The sequence below is a fragment of the Centropristis striata genome, chromosome 23 (genome assembly GCF_030273125.1).
Source record: "Centropristis striata isolate RG_2023a ecotype Rhode Island chromosome 23, C.striata_1.0, whole genome shotgun sequence".
NCBI lineage: Eukaryota > Metazoa > Chordata > Actinopteri > Perciformes > Serranidae > Centropristis > Centropristis striata.
The window spans coordinates 22,514,701-22,533,270 of record NC_081539.1 but is presented as its reverse complement, the minus strand read 5'-3'; the positions used below and the strand labels follow the sequence as shown (position 1 = coordinate 22,533,270).

Genomic DNA, 18,570 nt, shown 5'->3' with positions numbered 1-18,570 from the left:
ACATTTCTTTTTTTGAAAGCATTTTTATTTTACAGTCACCTGCCTAAAACTTCTGCACAGTACTGTATATAATGTTCAACTATAAACAAAATACATGGAAATAAAATTCCTTGGATTATATTCACAGATATAAAGCATGTTACCGGTGTTCTTTCCTGAAAATTATTCATATATTTTAGATGATGACATCACTGTCATCTTAATAATGCAAATTCAACCATTTTTACTGTACCAGTTAAGATATTTTTCAAAGTAAAAGTCTCACATGTTGCTATAAGGGGCTTTTATTCTGGAATATCTCTAAATTGATACAGTAGAAATGCTTTATTTTGCATCTGTATGTTCAACCCCAATCCCCAAAAAGTTTGGATGGTGTGTGAAACGGAAATAAAAACAGAATGGATCATATTCAGAATGAGAGTATGCATATTTACAAAATAAAAACAATGTTTCCAGGTTTGAGTTTTACCCATCTTGTCTTTGAGCTATACTCAGTAAAGCTTTTATTACATTTTTTACAGCATCCCAACTTTTTTGGAATTAAGGTTGTGTACATAGGAGAAGACAGTCTTTTGTTTCTCATGATAAGGAGTTGATTATATTGTTACCTTGACATAGAAAAGCTTCTCAAGATAATGACAATATTTATTTTGTGATCTCAAGCAAATGGTTTACAAAATACAATTACAATTCTGGACTTTTGACAATGCTAAAACAACTATACTCTACCGCTCTACTATATTACTGTATATAGAATGCACTTCTCTGCAAATGTATGTGCAGAAATGCTTCTGGTGTCACTGAGACTTCCCTATTTAGAGCTTTGGGACATGTGTTATTAGCACATATAACTAACAAATGAGCACACACTTATACCATGGTGATAACTGACATTAATAAGTTGTATTTAAAAAATAAGGCACATTTCACATGAATCAAACGTAATCTGTTTTTACAGAAACAAAACAACTCTCATTTTTTCCCCACTTGAGCGTAGAGGTCGTCTGGGCTGTCAGCAGGCTGAGTTAAGCTGTTTGCTTTCTCGGACACTTTGACCTCAGCGTACAGCGTGTCCTGCTGCTGTCCACTGTCCTGCACTGAGACTGAGGACTGTTCAGGTCTCCGCTTGGAGAAATCGATCTCTCCATAATGGATGCCTTCGTCTTCTCCCTCTGCTTTTCTTGTTGGTTCTTCAACAGCCATCTCTTCAGTTCTTTGACCCTGCAAGAATGAGAGAAGTTGTGATCAGTCGTAACACAACTTGCAACATCTAACATTGTGTCACAAAAGTGACTTGTGTTGTTTAGTTTTACAATCTTTATCCACAGCGGGTTGTTAACAGGATATTTAGTCACATGTTTCACGTTTCTTCCCCTTTTTCTCATGAAGAAACTCACACAGTGGATTGTCTTTTGAGTGTTAAACAGTCACTGTGGACAGATCAAAACATTAAGAGTGCAGTAATGAAAGAAAAACTTTCCCACCTGACTCTGTTGTTGAGTTGATTTTGCAGACTTTAACCGCCACCAACGCACGAGAATGCTGTAAAATAATGAATAAATGAGGAGTCTGGATTCGTGTGTTAATAAATAGAGAAACTTTTTGAGATGCTGGTCCAGAAGGATAAAAACTAACACATCACTTTATCGTCTGTGCCTTCATGTTGAATGTATCTGACACTTTGAATCCTGTTAGCTGCTTTAATTTGTGATACTTACCAAACACAGACCACCAGGCAGATGAGTAGGATGAAGCCAATGACTCCTCCAAGAACTCGCCCCTGTTGTAGAGATCCATCAGGTGTTTCTGAAAACAAACAACAACACAAGTGACTACTAGTAAAAAACATGTGACAAATCTTATATGGCAAAGGTATTATAAGAGCTGAGTGGGTTCAGTGCAGTTCAGTATTTACCTTCAATATGGATCACTAGTGATGTCTCACTCCCGAGATCATTTGTAGCCACACAGTAATAATCTCCTCCATCAGTGACATTAAGGCTGTAAAAGTCTCCTTCATCTACACTGATGGCTCCATCTTTGCTGTTCTTGAACCAGGTGAAGCGGCTGACGGGAGGTTTGGCTCTGCTGGAGCAGGTCAGGTTCACCCAGCTACCTGCTGACACCAAACCTGATGGACTGACGGACACTGAGGTGTCCTTGGGAGCATCTGAGGAAAATGACAGATGAATATTATTCATTGAAATCAGCTGATATAAGCATGAATCACCATGTTCAGACAGGATCCAATAACAAACACTAGCTGTCTTACATGAAACACTGAGAGTGATTTCTGCTGCTGCTGTCTTCACATCTTTTCCTTCATTCACAGGATATCCTACAGAACAGCTGATGGTGAGTCCATCATGTGTGTCTGACAGAGTGATGGTCTCCTGGATTTTAGTTCTAAAGGTTCCATCTGTGTTTTGCTCTATGATGTTGTGAGGGTCTTGTTGGAGAGTCCAGGTGAGTTTAGGAGGGGAGTGTGGACAGGGAGTGAAAGCTGAGCAGGTTATAGTGACAGACTGCTTCTCCTTCAGATCATTCACACCACCTGAGATATTAATCCAGGGCCTCGGAGCAGAATCTGTGGGTTTAAAATACAACCTGGGCTTAATTATCTTCTTTGTTTTTTTCTGTACTATAACATTATAGAATGACACAAAACCTTTCTTACCTTTAACTGTTATTTGAAGAGGGTCACAAGCAGCTGTTGCCTTGTATGTCCCGTTCTCATACCTGAAGTAGTATGTGTCTGTGTAGGTTGTGATTAAACTAGAAAATAAAGTGGTGCAGTTTTTCTCACTCAGTTTTCCAGTAAGATTCATTGGATATCCCTTAGCTTGACTACTACTGTTGAAAATCACATTGCTTGGATATTTGTTAACGTTAGGGTTGGTTTTAACCCAAACTCCAACATGACTTGTGCTCTCAGCTTTAATTCCTGAATTCACACGAAAGTTACATGGGATTTGCAAACAAGACCCACTCAGTGCTTCCATTTTCTGCGGTGCAGTAATAAATACAGGTGTATTTTTGTAAGTGCAAGCCAAAGCACCTGCAGAAAAAGACTCATGATTAATATGAGGTGGAACAAACCTCTATAACAGAAAGACAGAACATACACCATTTGCCTGTAGTTTTTTTTCTGTACAATGATGAAACTGTTGCAAAATGAGTTCTATTTGCACTCAACGAACATCTCACCTGAGAGAATGAGGATATGAAGTAACACGTTTTCTGTTGCAAACCTCACACACATGGCCACCATCATCTAGAGTTGCAAACATAATAATGTAGTTACTTTTTAAACGTGTGTTCAGAGCTGTTCAAAAGAAGGCAAACTTCACAAAATCTCTACTTAAAGAGCACAGATTTACACCAGAAACTTTAAACCAGGATTCAGTTTGTTATAATTAGTGATCAATTAACAAGATCAGTAGTCAATTCTAAAAATGAAATATTAGATCATATATTGTTTTCGTGGCATCCATGTAAAGGAAAAACATAAAAAGCTGAGAAGCAAAATCACAAAAAATTGTGTCTTACCAAATAAGCCCTTGTGAAAAAGCAAGCAGCAATGAGATCCTTTGGCGAGTGTTTTTGAAGTCAATCAGTTTGTCAATTCCCCAAAGTGCAAATAAAACCAAAAAATGACTTCCCTGTTTAGTTGTTGTAATATAAAACCATGTTTACTTCCCCTATTTGGAGCCAGCAAAATAAGTCCAACTGATTCACTTGCTAAATATCACCAGTGGTCTACAGTATATATAAGATAAATACCGGAAGTTCTCACTACTGCTCATAACCTCTGTGTGTACTTTATTCTATGCAAATGTACTGTGACGCCAAAAAAAACTATTGCATTGATCAAGCAGTAAGTAAGCAAGTAAGTAAGCAAGTAGTGCTTCTTTCTCCCTGTGCTCTACAGGAAGAAAGATACAGAAATATACAGTTTATAATTAGAAAAGATTAAATTAACCAAATAGCCAATCTGCAGTAAAGGTAAATGTTTGCCTAAGAATTTTTTCTTTGCTTTTAATGTAAAATAATCGTCATGTTTCAACCTCTGGTTAAGCAGCTTCTTCCCACGAAACCTGAAACCTCACATTCAGTGTATTTGCTCTTTCTAAATTATTTTCATTTCAGGCTTCTGCTTCTTATTGTGAAGCAACTTTGGAGTTTTTTGTGTTTGTTCTTCCTCTCGTTTCCCCTCCCATTTCTGTTATCCTCATGCAGAGCATGTGTGTGGCTGGCTTCTCCCTCGGCAGCAGATGAGGCACACGTTTCCTCTCGTCCACCTCATAAAAGCCTGGTCTTCACTCCACCACTGCTTTATTCTGTGCCAGAGTTCTTCGATGTCCTCACCTTGAATCTGGTCTCTCCTCACTGTGGAATATTCCCCAAGCCAGCCAGCTCCCTGCCTTCAATGCTCATTTGTTTTTATGTACAATAAATTATTTTTGTATATAGTACTTATACTACACAGGAAATGAGTATAAATGAGTCCAGCTTTCTGAGAAATACAAATATTGTTAAAGATATCTGAGCATTTCTAATAATAAAATGCTAAAAATAAAAGAGACAAAGGGTCACTAACACATTCCTATCACAACAAATCAGAAACTGACCTTTTGTCACGACCTTTGGCGTCTGATAACGAAGCACAGGCGCCCTTTAAGGTTGGTTTTAGAGGTGTCAGGTACCGTGTTTATTCCGCTAGTAACATGAACAGTGGCTTTTTAAAATAAACTTCCCTGTTCACAGGAAACAGTTACATTTAAGCAATTAAACCACTTGACTACCGTTAATTTCAAAGAACAGGGTTGGGCTTGAAAACAATCACTGCTGTGCTGAACAGAGTTACGCAGGTCGACTCCAAATAACAACACTGACTCCTGGTTTCACACGGGACGCCAACATTGTTACCCAATCTGTCCTCTGCTCTAATTTTTTAGGATGTACCTGTTTTGTCCTCATGGGGATTTCTTGCTCTGGGAGGCTGCAGGCAGCATCAGAGGACATTCAAACATAAATGCCACATCACATGTCGCTGTAGTTTCAGTCAAGCCTTGTTTGAAGAGCAGCATTTAATACATTAAGAGAAGTTGTAAGTGTGCTATTTCCACATCTACTAATAACTCTTATTCGTAGCTTCCTTTTATAGATTTACAACATCCCAAAGGAGGAACATGAGCTGCCAGATCACCTCTGCTGGCCTGCTAGCAATGACACAAGACCGGGAGCTGAAAGTTGACCTGGAGTCACCTGAACTTCCCAGAGACTATTGCCACAACAACACTAAGGCCAGACATGGTGCTGATCTCAGAAGCCTGAAGCAGGTTGAGAGCACGGGTGTAAATTTTGGGCGTAATCAGGAAACAATATGAGATCAATTCATTGGACACAATACGATATATGCTCATATCACAAAGTCAGCCACGTTACGACTTTGATTTGGTTTGATTCAGGGGGCAGCCATCAATTTGAGACAGTCATATACCCATTTTACACAACCTGCTACATTTATATCAACTCACAAAAAACAACTCAAATATGATTTGGCCATTTTATTTCTGAGCTCTTCCAGATATTTAAATGAAAAATAATCCATTATTTTTAATACAAAGATTAAAAATAGACCTTCTGTTCACTATGATGTGCCACATTGCATTTTAGTGCAGATGTTTTTATAGGTTAACTTAAAGAGCCTGTGATGATCTTTTAATAATGAACATAGACCATTCCCAAAATAGGTTGAAAACAGGGACATTGTCAAAAGAAAAGCATATATTAAAGACGACGATATGCATCGATGCAGTTGGATCATTCACCGATGTATCCATATATAGATCTTTATCGATGTATCTTTACACCCTATAGAGAGTATGCTGAGTTAGTGGAACAAAGTCAAAGCAACAGAGAGGAGGAGGCCTGTGGGTGGGGTAGTGCCTCCTATAAATTAAGCTTTCTATAAATTAGTATTTATTAAATTCCAGTTTGATTGTGTTGTAGATCAGATCAGCCATATAGCTCATGACCTTTTCACAGAAAATGTTTATTGCTGCTATCATCCTTCCTGAGATTTATATGGGGGAAAAGCACATGTAACCATTCCTCTTTGTGTCTTTGTTTCTTTTATTTCTTGTGATTAAATGTTATGATTTATTATTTGACTCTACTTCATCTTTGGTTTAGCTTCAATCCAAACACAAATCCATGTAAAATCAATATCTAGTATGTATATTATGTGAGTAAAACTGTGGTGAATAGATCAATAAAAAAACACATACTGATTAAAAAACTGTCAAAATGTAACACTTTTAATTACGTTTTTGTTCACACTCCTCATGTTATTCTTCGTCTCAAATGACACACACACACACACACACACACACACACACACACACACACACATATTTACATAAGTCACAATAATAAGGACATTTTGGTGAAAGTAAATACTGGCACATTACATTATCAGTCATCTACACAGAATAGAATAAGTGATTAAAAAAAAGAAAGAAATTCACTCAAAATATTTTCTGTTCCATGAAAAGCTTCTTTTATTTCATTTAACACATTTTACATGCATCCAATTGAGACACCAGCAAAGCAATGAAAAGTATTTACATGGTCTAAGCATCTTTTTGATATCATAATAGAAAAAAATATATATATATATATTGTATCATATATCATATTGTATTGATTTCAACAAAAGCAAAACAGGAAACAAAACATTAAGACATTAATCAAGCATGTCTGGGATCATCTTTGAGAGAAAGTAATACCACTTAGAGAAAATCTACACGTCACTGGAAGTGGCACACAAAGACTATACGGGGAAAAAACAATATAGTAATTTACATTGAAAGGGAAAAGGACATCTTCCTCCTCTGCTTCTGGCTCATGATGGTTGTAAGTCAAACACAGTGTTGACATAGACTGCTTCTGCTGTGTCCTGTGGAAATGAGACAACACAGAGTGAATTTCCTGCAGCTGGAAACGTTTGTGACTGTTAATGTTAAAAAGAAAAGTTGCAATATGTCACTTGTGTCACAGTTGAAGTGTCACAGAGGCTCAGAACACCAGCAGAGGGAGCAAACTGCCACACACACACACACACACACACACACACCTACACAACTAATCACATGACCATTATATGACGTTGGCTATATAATCTTTATAAGGTGATAACATGCCGGTGGTCCAGCTTGAAACATCATCAGCTTTGATGGATTTTTCCTCTATGACTGTTGAACATCAAACTACAGGAAATGTTCAAATGAACCCTGGATAATTGATTCTCAAGAGCCAATACAGACTGTTAAATTATTCAGTAATGAAATACTGTTTCAAATCTGCTGGTTTACCTTCACTGGTTTGGTGGGGTTCCTTGATTTAAACCAGCTGGAAGAAAAAGATGATGGAGTATTTTTTTTATTTTATGCTATGGTGATCATAATCTGTGTCATAGAGTCAAAACACATTTAAAATGAGCTGAAAATGATGATATTATAGAAAAGTTATTCTCACCACTCAAAGATGATCAAAGTAGTGAGGAGCATCATGATTCCCAGAGTCTTCACTATAACCTGAACACCAACAGCTCCAGACTGTTGATCCCCTGCAACACAGCAGCACGGTCACCCTCTACTAAACAACAGTTCAATCACTCTGAAACATATCCAACCATAATTCTTCAGCTACCTTCAAATGTCAGCTGACATCCAGTTGAAAGTTGGAAGTCCGGATCATTTCTGCAGCCACAATAATACAGTCTGCCTCGATCACTGTCGGCCACTATAAAGCCATAAACCTGAGTATCAGCTTGGATCATTTCCAGTCTGTCATCACTGATCATGAACCAGACAAAGTTAACAACAGGAGGGTTTCCTCTGCAGGAGCAGGTCAGATTCACCACGCTGCCCACTGACACTGGATCAGTGGGACTGATGACCACTGAAGTGTCCCTGAGAGAGTCTGGAAGATTTGACACATACAATGATGAGAAAAGATCAGTTTGTGTTCCTCCTGCTATCATTGTTATAAAACAAAAATAAAACACTGAGAGTGATTTTTTTCTGCTGCTGCTGTCTTCACATCTTTTCCTTCATTCACAGGATATCCTGCAGAACAGCTGATGGTGAGTCCATCATGTGTGTCTGACAGAGTGATGGTCTCCTGGATTTTAGTTGTAAAGGTTCGATCTGTGTCTTGCTCTATGATGTTGTGAGGGTCTTGTTGGAGAGTCCAGGTGAGTTTAGGAGGGGAGTGTGGACAGGGAGTGAAAGCTGAGCAGGTTATAGTGACAGACTGCTTCTCCTTCAGATCATTCACATCACCTGAGATCTCAATCCTGGGCCTCGGAGCAGAATCTGTGGGTTTAAAACAGAATCAGGAAAAATAAGCTTAATTTTTCTGTTTCTTTTTAAGTACAAAATTATATATTTCTAAACTCTCTTACTGTTAACTGTTATCTGAAGAGGGTCATGCAAAGCTGTTGCCCTGAATGGCCAGTTCTCGACTCTGAAGTAGTATGTGTCTGTGTAAGTAGTGATTAAACTGGAAAATAAAGTAGTGCAGTTTTTCTTACTCAGGTCTCCAGTCAGACTCATTGGGTAGATGTTATTATTCTTGCTGCTGTTGAAAATTGCATTGCTGATTCTTCTTTTCATCCACACTCCGAAGGTTGGTCTTGTGTTGTTGAATCCCTCTCCTGGTTTAACTCTAAAGGTACATGGGATCTGCAGACAAGATCCACTCAGTGCTTCCATCTGCTCTGGTGCATCAATGAATAGGGCTGGATCGTTAAAAGAAGCAACCAAAGCACCTGTGAAAACAGACTCATGTTCAACAGGTTTCACAAACATCTTTTCTTTTTTGTACAAACAAAATACAAAATAATATTCTACACAATCTCAACCCCAGTGGTCAAGACCCACTCAGTGCTTCACTTTTCTGTGGTGCAGTAAAAAAAAAAAAAGGCTATAGCTGTATGGTGCTGCAGAAACAAACAGGTTTGGAACAAATATAAATAGAAAGACAAAATGTACATCAGTTGCATGCAGTTTTTTCTGTAAAATGATGAAACTGTTGTAAAATGAGTTCTATCTGCACTCAACAAACATCTCACCTGAGAGAAAAAGGATATGTAGTAACACGTTTTCTGTTGCAAACCTCACACACAGGGTCGCCATCATCTAGAGTTGCAAACACATTAATGCATTTACTTTTTAAACATGTGTTCAGAGCTGTTCAAAAGAAGGCAAACTTCACAAAATCTCGACTTAAAGACCACAGACTTACACCAGAAACTTAAAACCAGTCAATTCTAAAAATGAAATATTAGATTATATATAGTTTTTGTGGCATCGATGTAAAGGAAAAACATAAAAAGCTGAGAAGTAAAATCAGTAAAAAGAAAAGTCTTACCAAGCCCTTGTGAAAAAGCAGCCAGCAATGAGGATCAGTTCGTCTATTTGAGCTGAAATGCAAATAAAAAATAAAAAAAATACTTCCCTGTTTTAGGCTTGTAATAAAAAATCAGGATTACTTCCCCTGTTTCAAGACAACAAAGTACGTTCAGCTGTTTTTAATGAATATCATCAGACCTGAGTGGCTTAGAGCTATAGTGAACATACTGCTTAAAATAGTCTTCGATTTTTCTTTTTTTTTTAAATCATAAAAATACATTTTAAGTATATCAGATTGTGAATTGGAGCTGAGGTGCAAATAAAAAACAAAAACCTTCTTCCCTGTGTAGCAGTTGTAATTTAAAAAAAATCACCTCACCTCATTTGTTCTTCCTAATTTTTTGTTTCAGGCTTCTGCTTCTCCTTTGCTGATAATTTCATCTCAGGTTATAAAAAAAAATCCAGCACATTCAGAAAAACAAAAAATACTGAAGATATTTGAACATATAATAAGGATTTGCTGTACAAAAAAGCAAAACTGATTCACTACCACTGACTGGAAATAAAAACCATAGATAGGATTTTAGTGAACTATGTGACCAACAGTAAATCCTAGTTTGGTCTCCTTGACATGACATGGACATCACTCATGATCACATCATCCCTGTGTCTTTTATTATGAACATAGGCGGAGCAAGAAATACCACAGAAGCATCTATTTCTGTCTCTCTGCGTACAGATTTTGTCACAAAGACGGCACCACAACTGAGCAAGATGCAGTCACAAAACTTTGCAGGTGTGTAGTTGAAATTCAAAATTAAGGCTGAGCCCAGAAATGTGTGTGGTACAAGCAAGGGTGTAGGAAGAAAGGAAGAGGTCCCTGGTCCACATTTGTTTCAGGTTGTGAATCCCAGGTGCTAAATAATGTGGGTCTCACAACTGTGACGATTGTTACAGAACCGGCAACGCTGCGGCCCTCCCAGCGATCTGCTTGAAAGCTGTTGGAGCCTAAAACTTGTACTACCTATGAACTCCCCATTTAGGTGCCCTGTCTGTTGAGGGGCCCCATGTAACCACGTCAGCTCCGGTTATGCCCACAGTTATCCTACTGCCATGAACTGTAATCAAAAAAACTGTAATATTCTGTTAAAATGAATTACAATAAATGGACTGTTAAATAGACTTCCAGAGGGCTTTTTTTCTCTCTCTAGCTTTGTTGTTTTGTCATTAGTATTTTTGTTTACTGAGAGAAAAGACAGGGTTTTACTCACAGCACAACATATTTAGATGGCTAAAGGAACGGTGCATTCTTTAGAAATCAAGCGTTCTAAGAACATTTAAATACATATAAAGATGTATTAATCATATATTGTTTTGCATTTATTGTATTGTACAAACAGTCTGCATCAATCAGGATATCATCAAACACACAAGCAGGCTGTGTGTTTCCTTGTTTATCCACCCAGAAACGCATACATGATCTAATTTTGATTGGTCAGAAAGTTACCAACAAACGAGACAACAGCACACATATATATCAATACTAAAGTTGATGCTGTGAGGAAATTAGGCATAAATCAGACAACACAACCTCCTTGTAATAGATGGAAATTGCTATTTCGATTTACTGTTATTTTTTATTTAGTAAATATATTGGTTGCAAGTCTTTCATAAGCAATTTTAAAGCAGCTGAAAGCTTTGTGTTATTCACTGCTTCATTTTATCTTTATATTTTTAACACTAAAAAACCAACAACCCCATCAACTGTCATCAACTTAATCCTGATTGGTGCTAGCTAGATTGGTGCAAAGATATAAGTGAAATCACTTTTTCCAAACTGAGCCCCGCCCACTTCAAACTCGTGAGAACCACCAGAGAGAAAAAAGGAAATATTGTATGTCAAATGAAATGCCATCACATTGTTGTAAATCAATAATAATAAAAAACTAACCGAGCATTAAGTTACTTTCTTACTTAAATCTGGAAATAACACAACTGCAACTTCCCTTTATTAGGGCCTCGGGGCAATCGCACCGAGCACTGGTCCCATACAGCAATAGCTGTAGGGACCAAAGTAGTGCTCGGGGCAAAGCCCCGAGCACTACTGTTATACTGTGGATTTCTTCTTATTCCTCTTCCGGACGCAATTTCGTCCCACTACTAGTCAAATTATATATCAGAAAAATTATATATCAGAATGTGCGGTTTGATCGGGATCGGTGTGCTATTACTTTTCTCTACGGAATATGAATTTTTCGCGACGTAAGTCGCACGCACACACACACTGGTCATTTAATGTAATAACAGTTAAAGATACACGCACGCACACACACACTGGTCATTTAATGTAATAACAGTTAAAGATACACGCACGCACACACACAATGGTCATTTAATGTAATATCAGTTAAAGATACACGCACACACACACACAATGGTCATTTAATGTAATAACAGTTAAAGATACACGCACGCACACACACACTGGTCATTTAATGTAATAACAGTTAAAGATACACGCACGCACACACACACTGGTCATTTAATGTAATAACAGTTAAAGATACACGCACGCACACACACAATGGTCATTTAATGTAATATCAGTTAAAGATACACGCACACACACACACAATGGTCATTTAATGTAATAACAGTTAAAGATACACGCACGCACACACACACTGGTCATTTAATGTAATAACAGTTAAAGATATACGCACGCACACACACAATGGTCATTTAATGTAATAACAGTTAAAGATACACGCACACACACACTGGTCATTTAATGTAATAACAGTTAAAGATACACGCACGCACACACACAATGGTCATTTAATGTAATATCAGTTAAAGATACACGCACGCACACACACACTGGTCATTTAATGTAATAACAGTTAAAGATACACGCACGCACACACACACTGGTCATTTAATGTAATAACAGTTAAAGATACAGGCACGCACACACACACTGGTCATTTAATGTAATAACAGTTAAAGATACACGCACGCACACACACAATGGTCATTTAATGTAATATCAGTTAAAGATACACGCACACACACACTGGTCATTTAATGTAATAACAGTTAAAGATACACGCACACACACACTGGTCATTTAATGTAATAACAGTTAAAGATACACGCACGCACACACACAATGGTCATTTAATGTAATATCAGTTAAAGATACACGCACACACACACACACTGGTCATTTAATGTAATAACAGTTAAAGATACACGCACGCACACACACACTGGTCATTTAATGTAATAACAGTTAAAGATACATGCACACACACACACACACTGGTCATTTAATGTAATAACAGTTAAAGATACACGCACGCACACACACACTGGTCATTTAATGTAATAACAGTTAAAGATACATGCACGCACACACACACACTGGTCATTTAATGTAATAACAGTTAAAGATACACGCACGCACACACACTGGTCATTTAATGTAATAACAGTTAAAGATACACGCACGCACACACACACTGGTCATTTAATGTAATATCAGTTAAAGATACACGCACGCACACACACACACTGGTCATTTAATGTAATAACAGTTAAAGATACACGCACGCACACACACACTGGTCATTTAATGTAATAACAGTTAAAGATACACGCACACACACACACAATGGTCATTTAATGTAATATCAGTTAAAGATACACGCACACACACACACACACTGGTCATTTAATGTAATAACAGTTAAAGATACACGCACGCACACACACACTGGTCATTTAATGTAATAACAGTTAAAGATACATGCACGCACACACACACACTGGTCATTTAATGTAATAACAGTTAAAGATACACGCACGCACACACACTGGTCATTTAATGTAATAACAGTTAAAGATACACGCACGCACACACACACACACATATGCGCGCGTAAGCGAGCACACTCCTCCAGATACAAATGTTTCACACACACACATTTTGAGGTTAAAGGGCATAGGTTGCTGTATGAATAAATACTTGAAGAGGAATAGTATCATAACATTACTAGTATTAATTGTTTGAAATCTCTGAAGAATCTCATCATAGTGTACACACACCGGCAGTAGCCCCCGTGGCCCTTTCAAAATTTCCCCCAGAGGAAATTTTCTAGTTTATTAAATGCTGTTTATCAAACAGTGGCTTCCCTTTGATGCTGCCCACAGCCTCCAGTAGCAAAAGGTTATATCAGTTATGAGGTGTATTTCAGCCATTATTAAGACTAAATATTAATGCAATTACAACTTGTCAATTTCCATTTAGTTCATGTTGTAAATGAGCTGAATAGCACATGACCTTTGGACAGAAAGCCTGCTGAAATACAACCAGTTTCTCAGTAACTGGTGTTCTGAGGAAGGAAGAAGATGGGAGGCAACATGAACTCAACCGAATCAGATAAAGCAAATATTTCTACAGTTTGACACCGTTTTATTTTGTCATCGTCTTATACATAAACTAATAAACTAAAAAAAGATATGTCACAGTATCCAAGTTCAGCATTTTAGCTGCTATTGTCCTTCTTGAGCTTGATATAAAAAATGGCAGATGCAACAAAAAACCCTTCACATGCGGTAAAGTGACTTCATCTTCTGTTTAAATCTGCAACCTAAACACAAATCCAAGTATAATTATAATATAAATATGATGCATGTTACATCAGCAAATCAGCTCTGTGCGGCAAAAAGGAATATGAGATCAAAACCACATGTACTGAATGAAAAAAACATGTCACACTAACTAATAAATATATTGCAACTTCATGTATTACATTTCTTTGTAATATTAATAAAATAATATGAAAATGATATGTCAATGCATTCATTTTTTCTTCACTTGTACGTAGAGATCCTCTGGGTGAGCTGTCTTGAACACTTTGACCTGTGCATACAGTGTGTCCTGCTGCTGTCCACTGTTCTGTGGTTCAGGTTTCCACGTGGAGAAGTTAATCTCTCCATAGTGGATGTCTCCTGTTTCTGTTGAGCTGGCCTGTTCTGGAACAGCTGGCTCCTCAGCTGTTTGGCTCTGTGAAAAACAGACCAAAAAAGAAAAGTGAGAAATGTGCCTCAGCTGACCTTATTTTGTCCCTCACTCAGCTCCTACTGCTATGAAAAAAAGTGATAATCATCCTGATAATCAGCTTTTATTGGACACAGTAATGGGAAATCAACAAATAAAAAGCTAAATAATAATCTGAATGGTTTTATGTATCTGTCAATTTAACAGCTGATTATCTATGTGGGTTGCTAACAGGATGTTTCATCATATTTCCAGTGTGTCTTCACATTTACTCACTAATGAGGAACCGGTTCAGTCCGGTCAGATCTTACAAGTGCAGTCAGTATGAATAGTTAGAAATGTATTGATAACACCCAACTGTGTACCATATGCATTTTTCCCACCTGAGACTGAGGTAAAGTTGGAAGCTTTGACTTCAAGCACCTGGAAGACATAAGAGGGCTGTCAGTTTCATTTTTCTGTACAATAATAATAATAATAATAATAATAATAATAATAATAATAATAATAATAATAATGATGATAATAAAAGTGTTTTAAATACAATTACCAATAAAATACAGACAAATAAAACAATTAAAAATACAATACCAATAAATACATAAAGCAAGTATTTTAATAGCTGAGAATATTTGCAAATAATGACACTATCACTCTCAGTTTTTCACTTATTGTGTATGACCACATACAAAGTTTCTGCTTGCATAACTCCACATTTAATGCGATAAAAGTGAATGAAAAATTAAAATCCAAAACTCTGACTACAATAACAACTAAATGTGCTTGAATTGTTCACTCAATAATTAAATAATAGCTAGGAAAATTTGTGTACCCGCAGTAGTACTGGTTTCTGCAGCGCAATCTTACATTTGAAAAGCGTGATCATCGTTATAATTTACACAATCTAACTTAGAAATCGATTTTGTGAGTCAAGTGGTGTGACTTTGGTGTGACAAAAAAGAACATGCATAAAATGCATATCCATGTTTGATATATGTACAGTATTTTGTGACCTTGAAGTAGCATGTAAACACCACAGCAGTGGTCCAGGTATAGAACCTTGAGGGACTCCACAAATCTTTGAATTTTACTTTAGTACACGGTCACCCATAAAGTTGGAATAATTTTGTTTTCAGACACAATCCTCTGTTAATTGTGGAGATTGATTAAGTTTTGAGAAGATATACATTTTATCTGACAATAATAAGTCACATTGTCACAATCATTTCATGGAATGAGGTAAAAAAATATATTTTATTCCAACTTTATGGGCAACCGTGTATATTGTAGACATTGATGTAAAATAGACCTAGACATAGTCCTAGACATAGTCATAAAGAAAAAAATCAATAGTATGAAATGTAACAGCTGTCAAATAACTCATACTGACTAATCATAACTAGTGTGATTAACAAGCTAATACCAGATTTTGAACAGAAATCAAAATGTTTCAGGTGGATACATCTGGATATGACATTTATTTGAGAAACTTACCAAATGGTAACAACGGCACAGATGAGGATAATCCCAATGATCCCTCCAACAATTCCCCCCCATAATGACAAGCTATCACCTACAGAGACAAAAACAGAGCTGACTAATCCAAGATAGGAGTCACAGCTAGCATCAAGCTAAAAGCCTGATTATACAAATACTTTGTAAAAATATAATAAAATCTGCATAGATTTACAGTGATGCACAAAATACCTAATCCAAATAATAAGTAATCATGTTTAAAATTTGGATGCAGTACAGTTCTGTGTTTACCTTCAAAGCTCAGACTGATCACTGGTGATGTTTGTTTACCGAGATCATTTGTAGCCACACAGTAATAATCTCCTCCATCAGTAACATTAAGGCTGTAAAATTCTCCTTCATCTACACTGATGGCTCCATCTTTGCTGTTCTTGAACCAGGTGAAGCGGCTGACGGGAGGTTTGGCTCTGCTGGAGCAGGTCAGGTTCACCCAGCTACCTGCTGACACCAAACCTGATGGACGGACGGACACTAAGGTGTTCCTGGGAGCATCTGAGAAAAATGAGAGAAAAGAGCAGAGCCTGATAAATATTGTTAAAGAAAGAGAGTCATTATGTTCAGACAGGATCCAATAACAAACACTCGCTGTCTTACATGAAACACTGAGAGTGATTTCTGCTGCTGCTGTCTTCACATCTTTTCCTTCATTCACAGGATATCCTGCAGAACAGCTGATGGTGAGTCCATCATGTGTGTCTGACAGAGTGATGGTCTCCTGGATTTTAGTTGTAAAGGTTCAATTTGTGTTTTGCTCTATGATGTTGTGAGGGTCTTGTTGGAGAGTCCAGGTGAGTTTAGGAGGGGAGTGTGGACAGGGAGTGAAAGCTGAGCAGGTTATAGTGACAGACTGCTTCTCCTTCAGATCATTCACACCACCTGAGATCTCAATGTTGGGCCTCGGAGCAGAATCTGTGGTTTCAAATCATGCATTTTACATTTAAAAACAGCATATTACTTTGTAGTGATCAACATCTACAAATATGTCCCTTTAATTGTAAAACTGTGAGGAAAACCAGCTTCTCTTGTGGGACATTAACATGTATGTAAATTATATCTTCCTCTTATGATCAATGCAAAAAAGTGACAGAAAGTCACCACATGAGACTTCCCCTTTTTTATTTACATAAAGAAAACATACATTCTATAGTAATGCAACACATACTGCGACAATATTTAATATAATATGTATAGTTTGTAATATGTAATAAAGAAACATTGCAGAAGGTTTTATCTATTACAACATTTTAAATGTCTTGACTGATCACTTGCTAGTAGCATTTGCCCACAACTGACCCTGTTGATCCTCTTACAGTAGAAATGTCGCAATCAAGATTGCATCATATTTCCACATAAATGGAATCAAAACTACTCTTACCTCGAACTGCTATTCGAAGAGGGTCACATGAAGCAGTTGCCATGAATCGTCTATTCTCAATTCTGAAGAAGTATGTGTCTTTATGTATTGTGAGTAAACTGGAAAACAGGGTGGTGCAGTTTTTCTGATTCAGGTTTCCGGTAATACTCATTGGATAGGTGTTGGTTTTCCCACTACTGCGGAATACTAAATTGTTTGGAAATTGGTTAAATCTTGAGTCATTTTTAATCCATACTCCGACGGTTGTTATCGTGCTGTTAAATTCCTCATCTGTGCTAAAGTTACATGGTATTTGCAGACAAGATCCACTCAGTGCTTCTATTTTCTCTGGTGTAGTGATGTGTAGGGCTGCTTTCTTCGGACAAATTGCCCAAACACCTGTAAACCAGTTACATCATTGAAAAGACGGCAACATTTTGCACAAAAACAACATTCATGATTTTAATAAAAGAAGTAAGCTGCATGCTCGTCTGTTTCCCCTTTTTTTGTTAACAATATCTATGTAAAACTTGCTTTATATCTAAATGAACTTTATATTGTAAATAAATCAAGTAACAAACAACCCACCTGAAAAAAAGAAGAGGCTCAGTAACATGCTGTGTGTCACCATGTTCACAGATGAACCTTGCTGTCTGGATTTGCAAACAAAATAACACTGTTACATTAAGTTTTCTTTATCATATCATTCACACATAGCAAAGCTACTCTCCTTCCTCAACTTCAAACCTCCCTTGTACACAACTACAATTCACTGTTTTCCCCAAGTATCAATTAACATCTGCAGATATAAATGAAAGATAAATGAAATAGAGTTTAGAAAATGTTACCTTACCACAGGAGGCCACAGCTGATTTCAGAGTTAAATGTTATTTTTAGCAGAACTGCAACTAACCACCTAACCGAGCTGCTGCAACATAAAGGAAGTAAGACTTTAAGATATGCAGTTTGGTGGCAAAGCTGATAGACATCACATGACCACCATGACTAAAAGACTGCAGTTTTGTCCTCAGCGCTCATATTCTGAGAATGAGGAAGTCAGATCTAACAACATCTTCAAATTTTTAGGTTTCAAAAGACTCATTGCAGGCCTTCATATTTCTTATATATAACTCAAAATCATAGACATATTTGAACAGGTGAAAGTATTTATTTCATGTATTTCTTTGTTGTAA

At 37.1% G+C, this 18,570-nt stretch overlaps 2 protein-coding genes and 1 pseudogene across 2 annotated transcripts; all 3 read right to left on the bottom strand.

The window, feature by feature from the left end:
• Positions 1-972: 972 nt before the first annotated feature.
• LOC131962442 (B-cell receptor CD22-like) lies at positions 973-3,274 on the bottom strand. The gene is made up of 6 exons (XM_059327445.1): positions 3,208-3,274; positions 2,678-3,058; positions 2,273-2,587; positions 1,916-2,170; positions 1,724-1,806; positions 973-1,221 (listed from the first exon to the last, which is right to left on the bottom strand). The coding sequence occupies exons 1-6, from the start codon at positions 3,272-3,274 to the stop codon at positions 973-975; spliced, it is 1,350 nt and encodes a 449-aa protein (XP_059183428.1).
• Positions 3,275-5,264: 1,990 nt separating this feature from the next.
• Positions 5,265-8,879, bottom strand: LOC131962441 (myelin-associated glycoprotein-like). Its single transcript, XM_059327443.1, has 6 exons — positions 8,474-8,879; positions 8,073-8,384; positions 7,717-7,989; positions 7,543-7,633; positions 6,871-6,964; positions 5,265-5,333 (listed from the first exon to the last, which is right to left on the bottom strand). The coding sequence occupies exons 1-6, from the start codon at positions 8,877-8,879 to the stop codon at positions 5,265-5,267; spliced, it is 1,245 nt and encodes a 414-aa protein (XP_059183426.1).
• A 4,888-nt stretch (positions 8,880-13,767) lies between these two features.
• On the bottom strand, positions 13,768-18,315 carry LOC131962206 (sialoadhesin-like; annotated as a pseudogene).
• Between the last annotated feature and the right edge of the window lie 255 nt (positions 18,316-18,570).

What these genes read in the sequence shown, in the direction of transcription:
- LOC131962441 (XM_059327443.1), bottom strand. Translation starts at nt 8,879, where the DNA reads ATGTTTGTGAAACCTGTTGAACATGAGTCTGTTTTCACAGGTGCTTTG. An exon ending in TCTTCAGATAACAGTTAACA is followed by an intron (nt 8,385 to 8,473) that starts GTAAGAGAGTTT and finishes TTAAACCCACAG; the next exon opens with ATTCTGCTCCGAGGCCCAGG. An exon ending in ATGTCAGCTGACATTTGAAG is followed by an intron (nt 7,634 to 7,716) that starts GTAGCTGAAGAA and finishes GCTGTGTTGCAG; the next exon opens with GGGATCAACAGTCTGGAGCT.
- LOC131962442 (XM_059327445.1), bottom strand. Translation starts at nt 3,274, where the DNA reads ATGATGGTGGCCATGTGTGTGAGGTTTGCAACAGAAAACGTGTTACTT. An exon ending in TCTTCAAATAACAGTTAAAG is followed by an intron (nt 2,588 to 2,677) that starts GTAAGAAAGGTT and finishes TTAAACCCACAG; the next exon opens with ATTCTGCTCCGAGGCCCTGG. An exon ending in AATCACTCTCAGTGTTTCAT is followed by an intron (nt 2,171 to 2,272) that starts GTAAGACAGCTA and finishes CATTTTCCTCAG; the next exon opens with ATGCTCCCAAGGACACCTCA.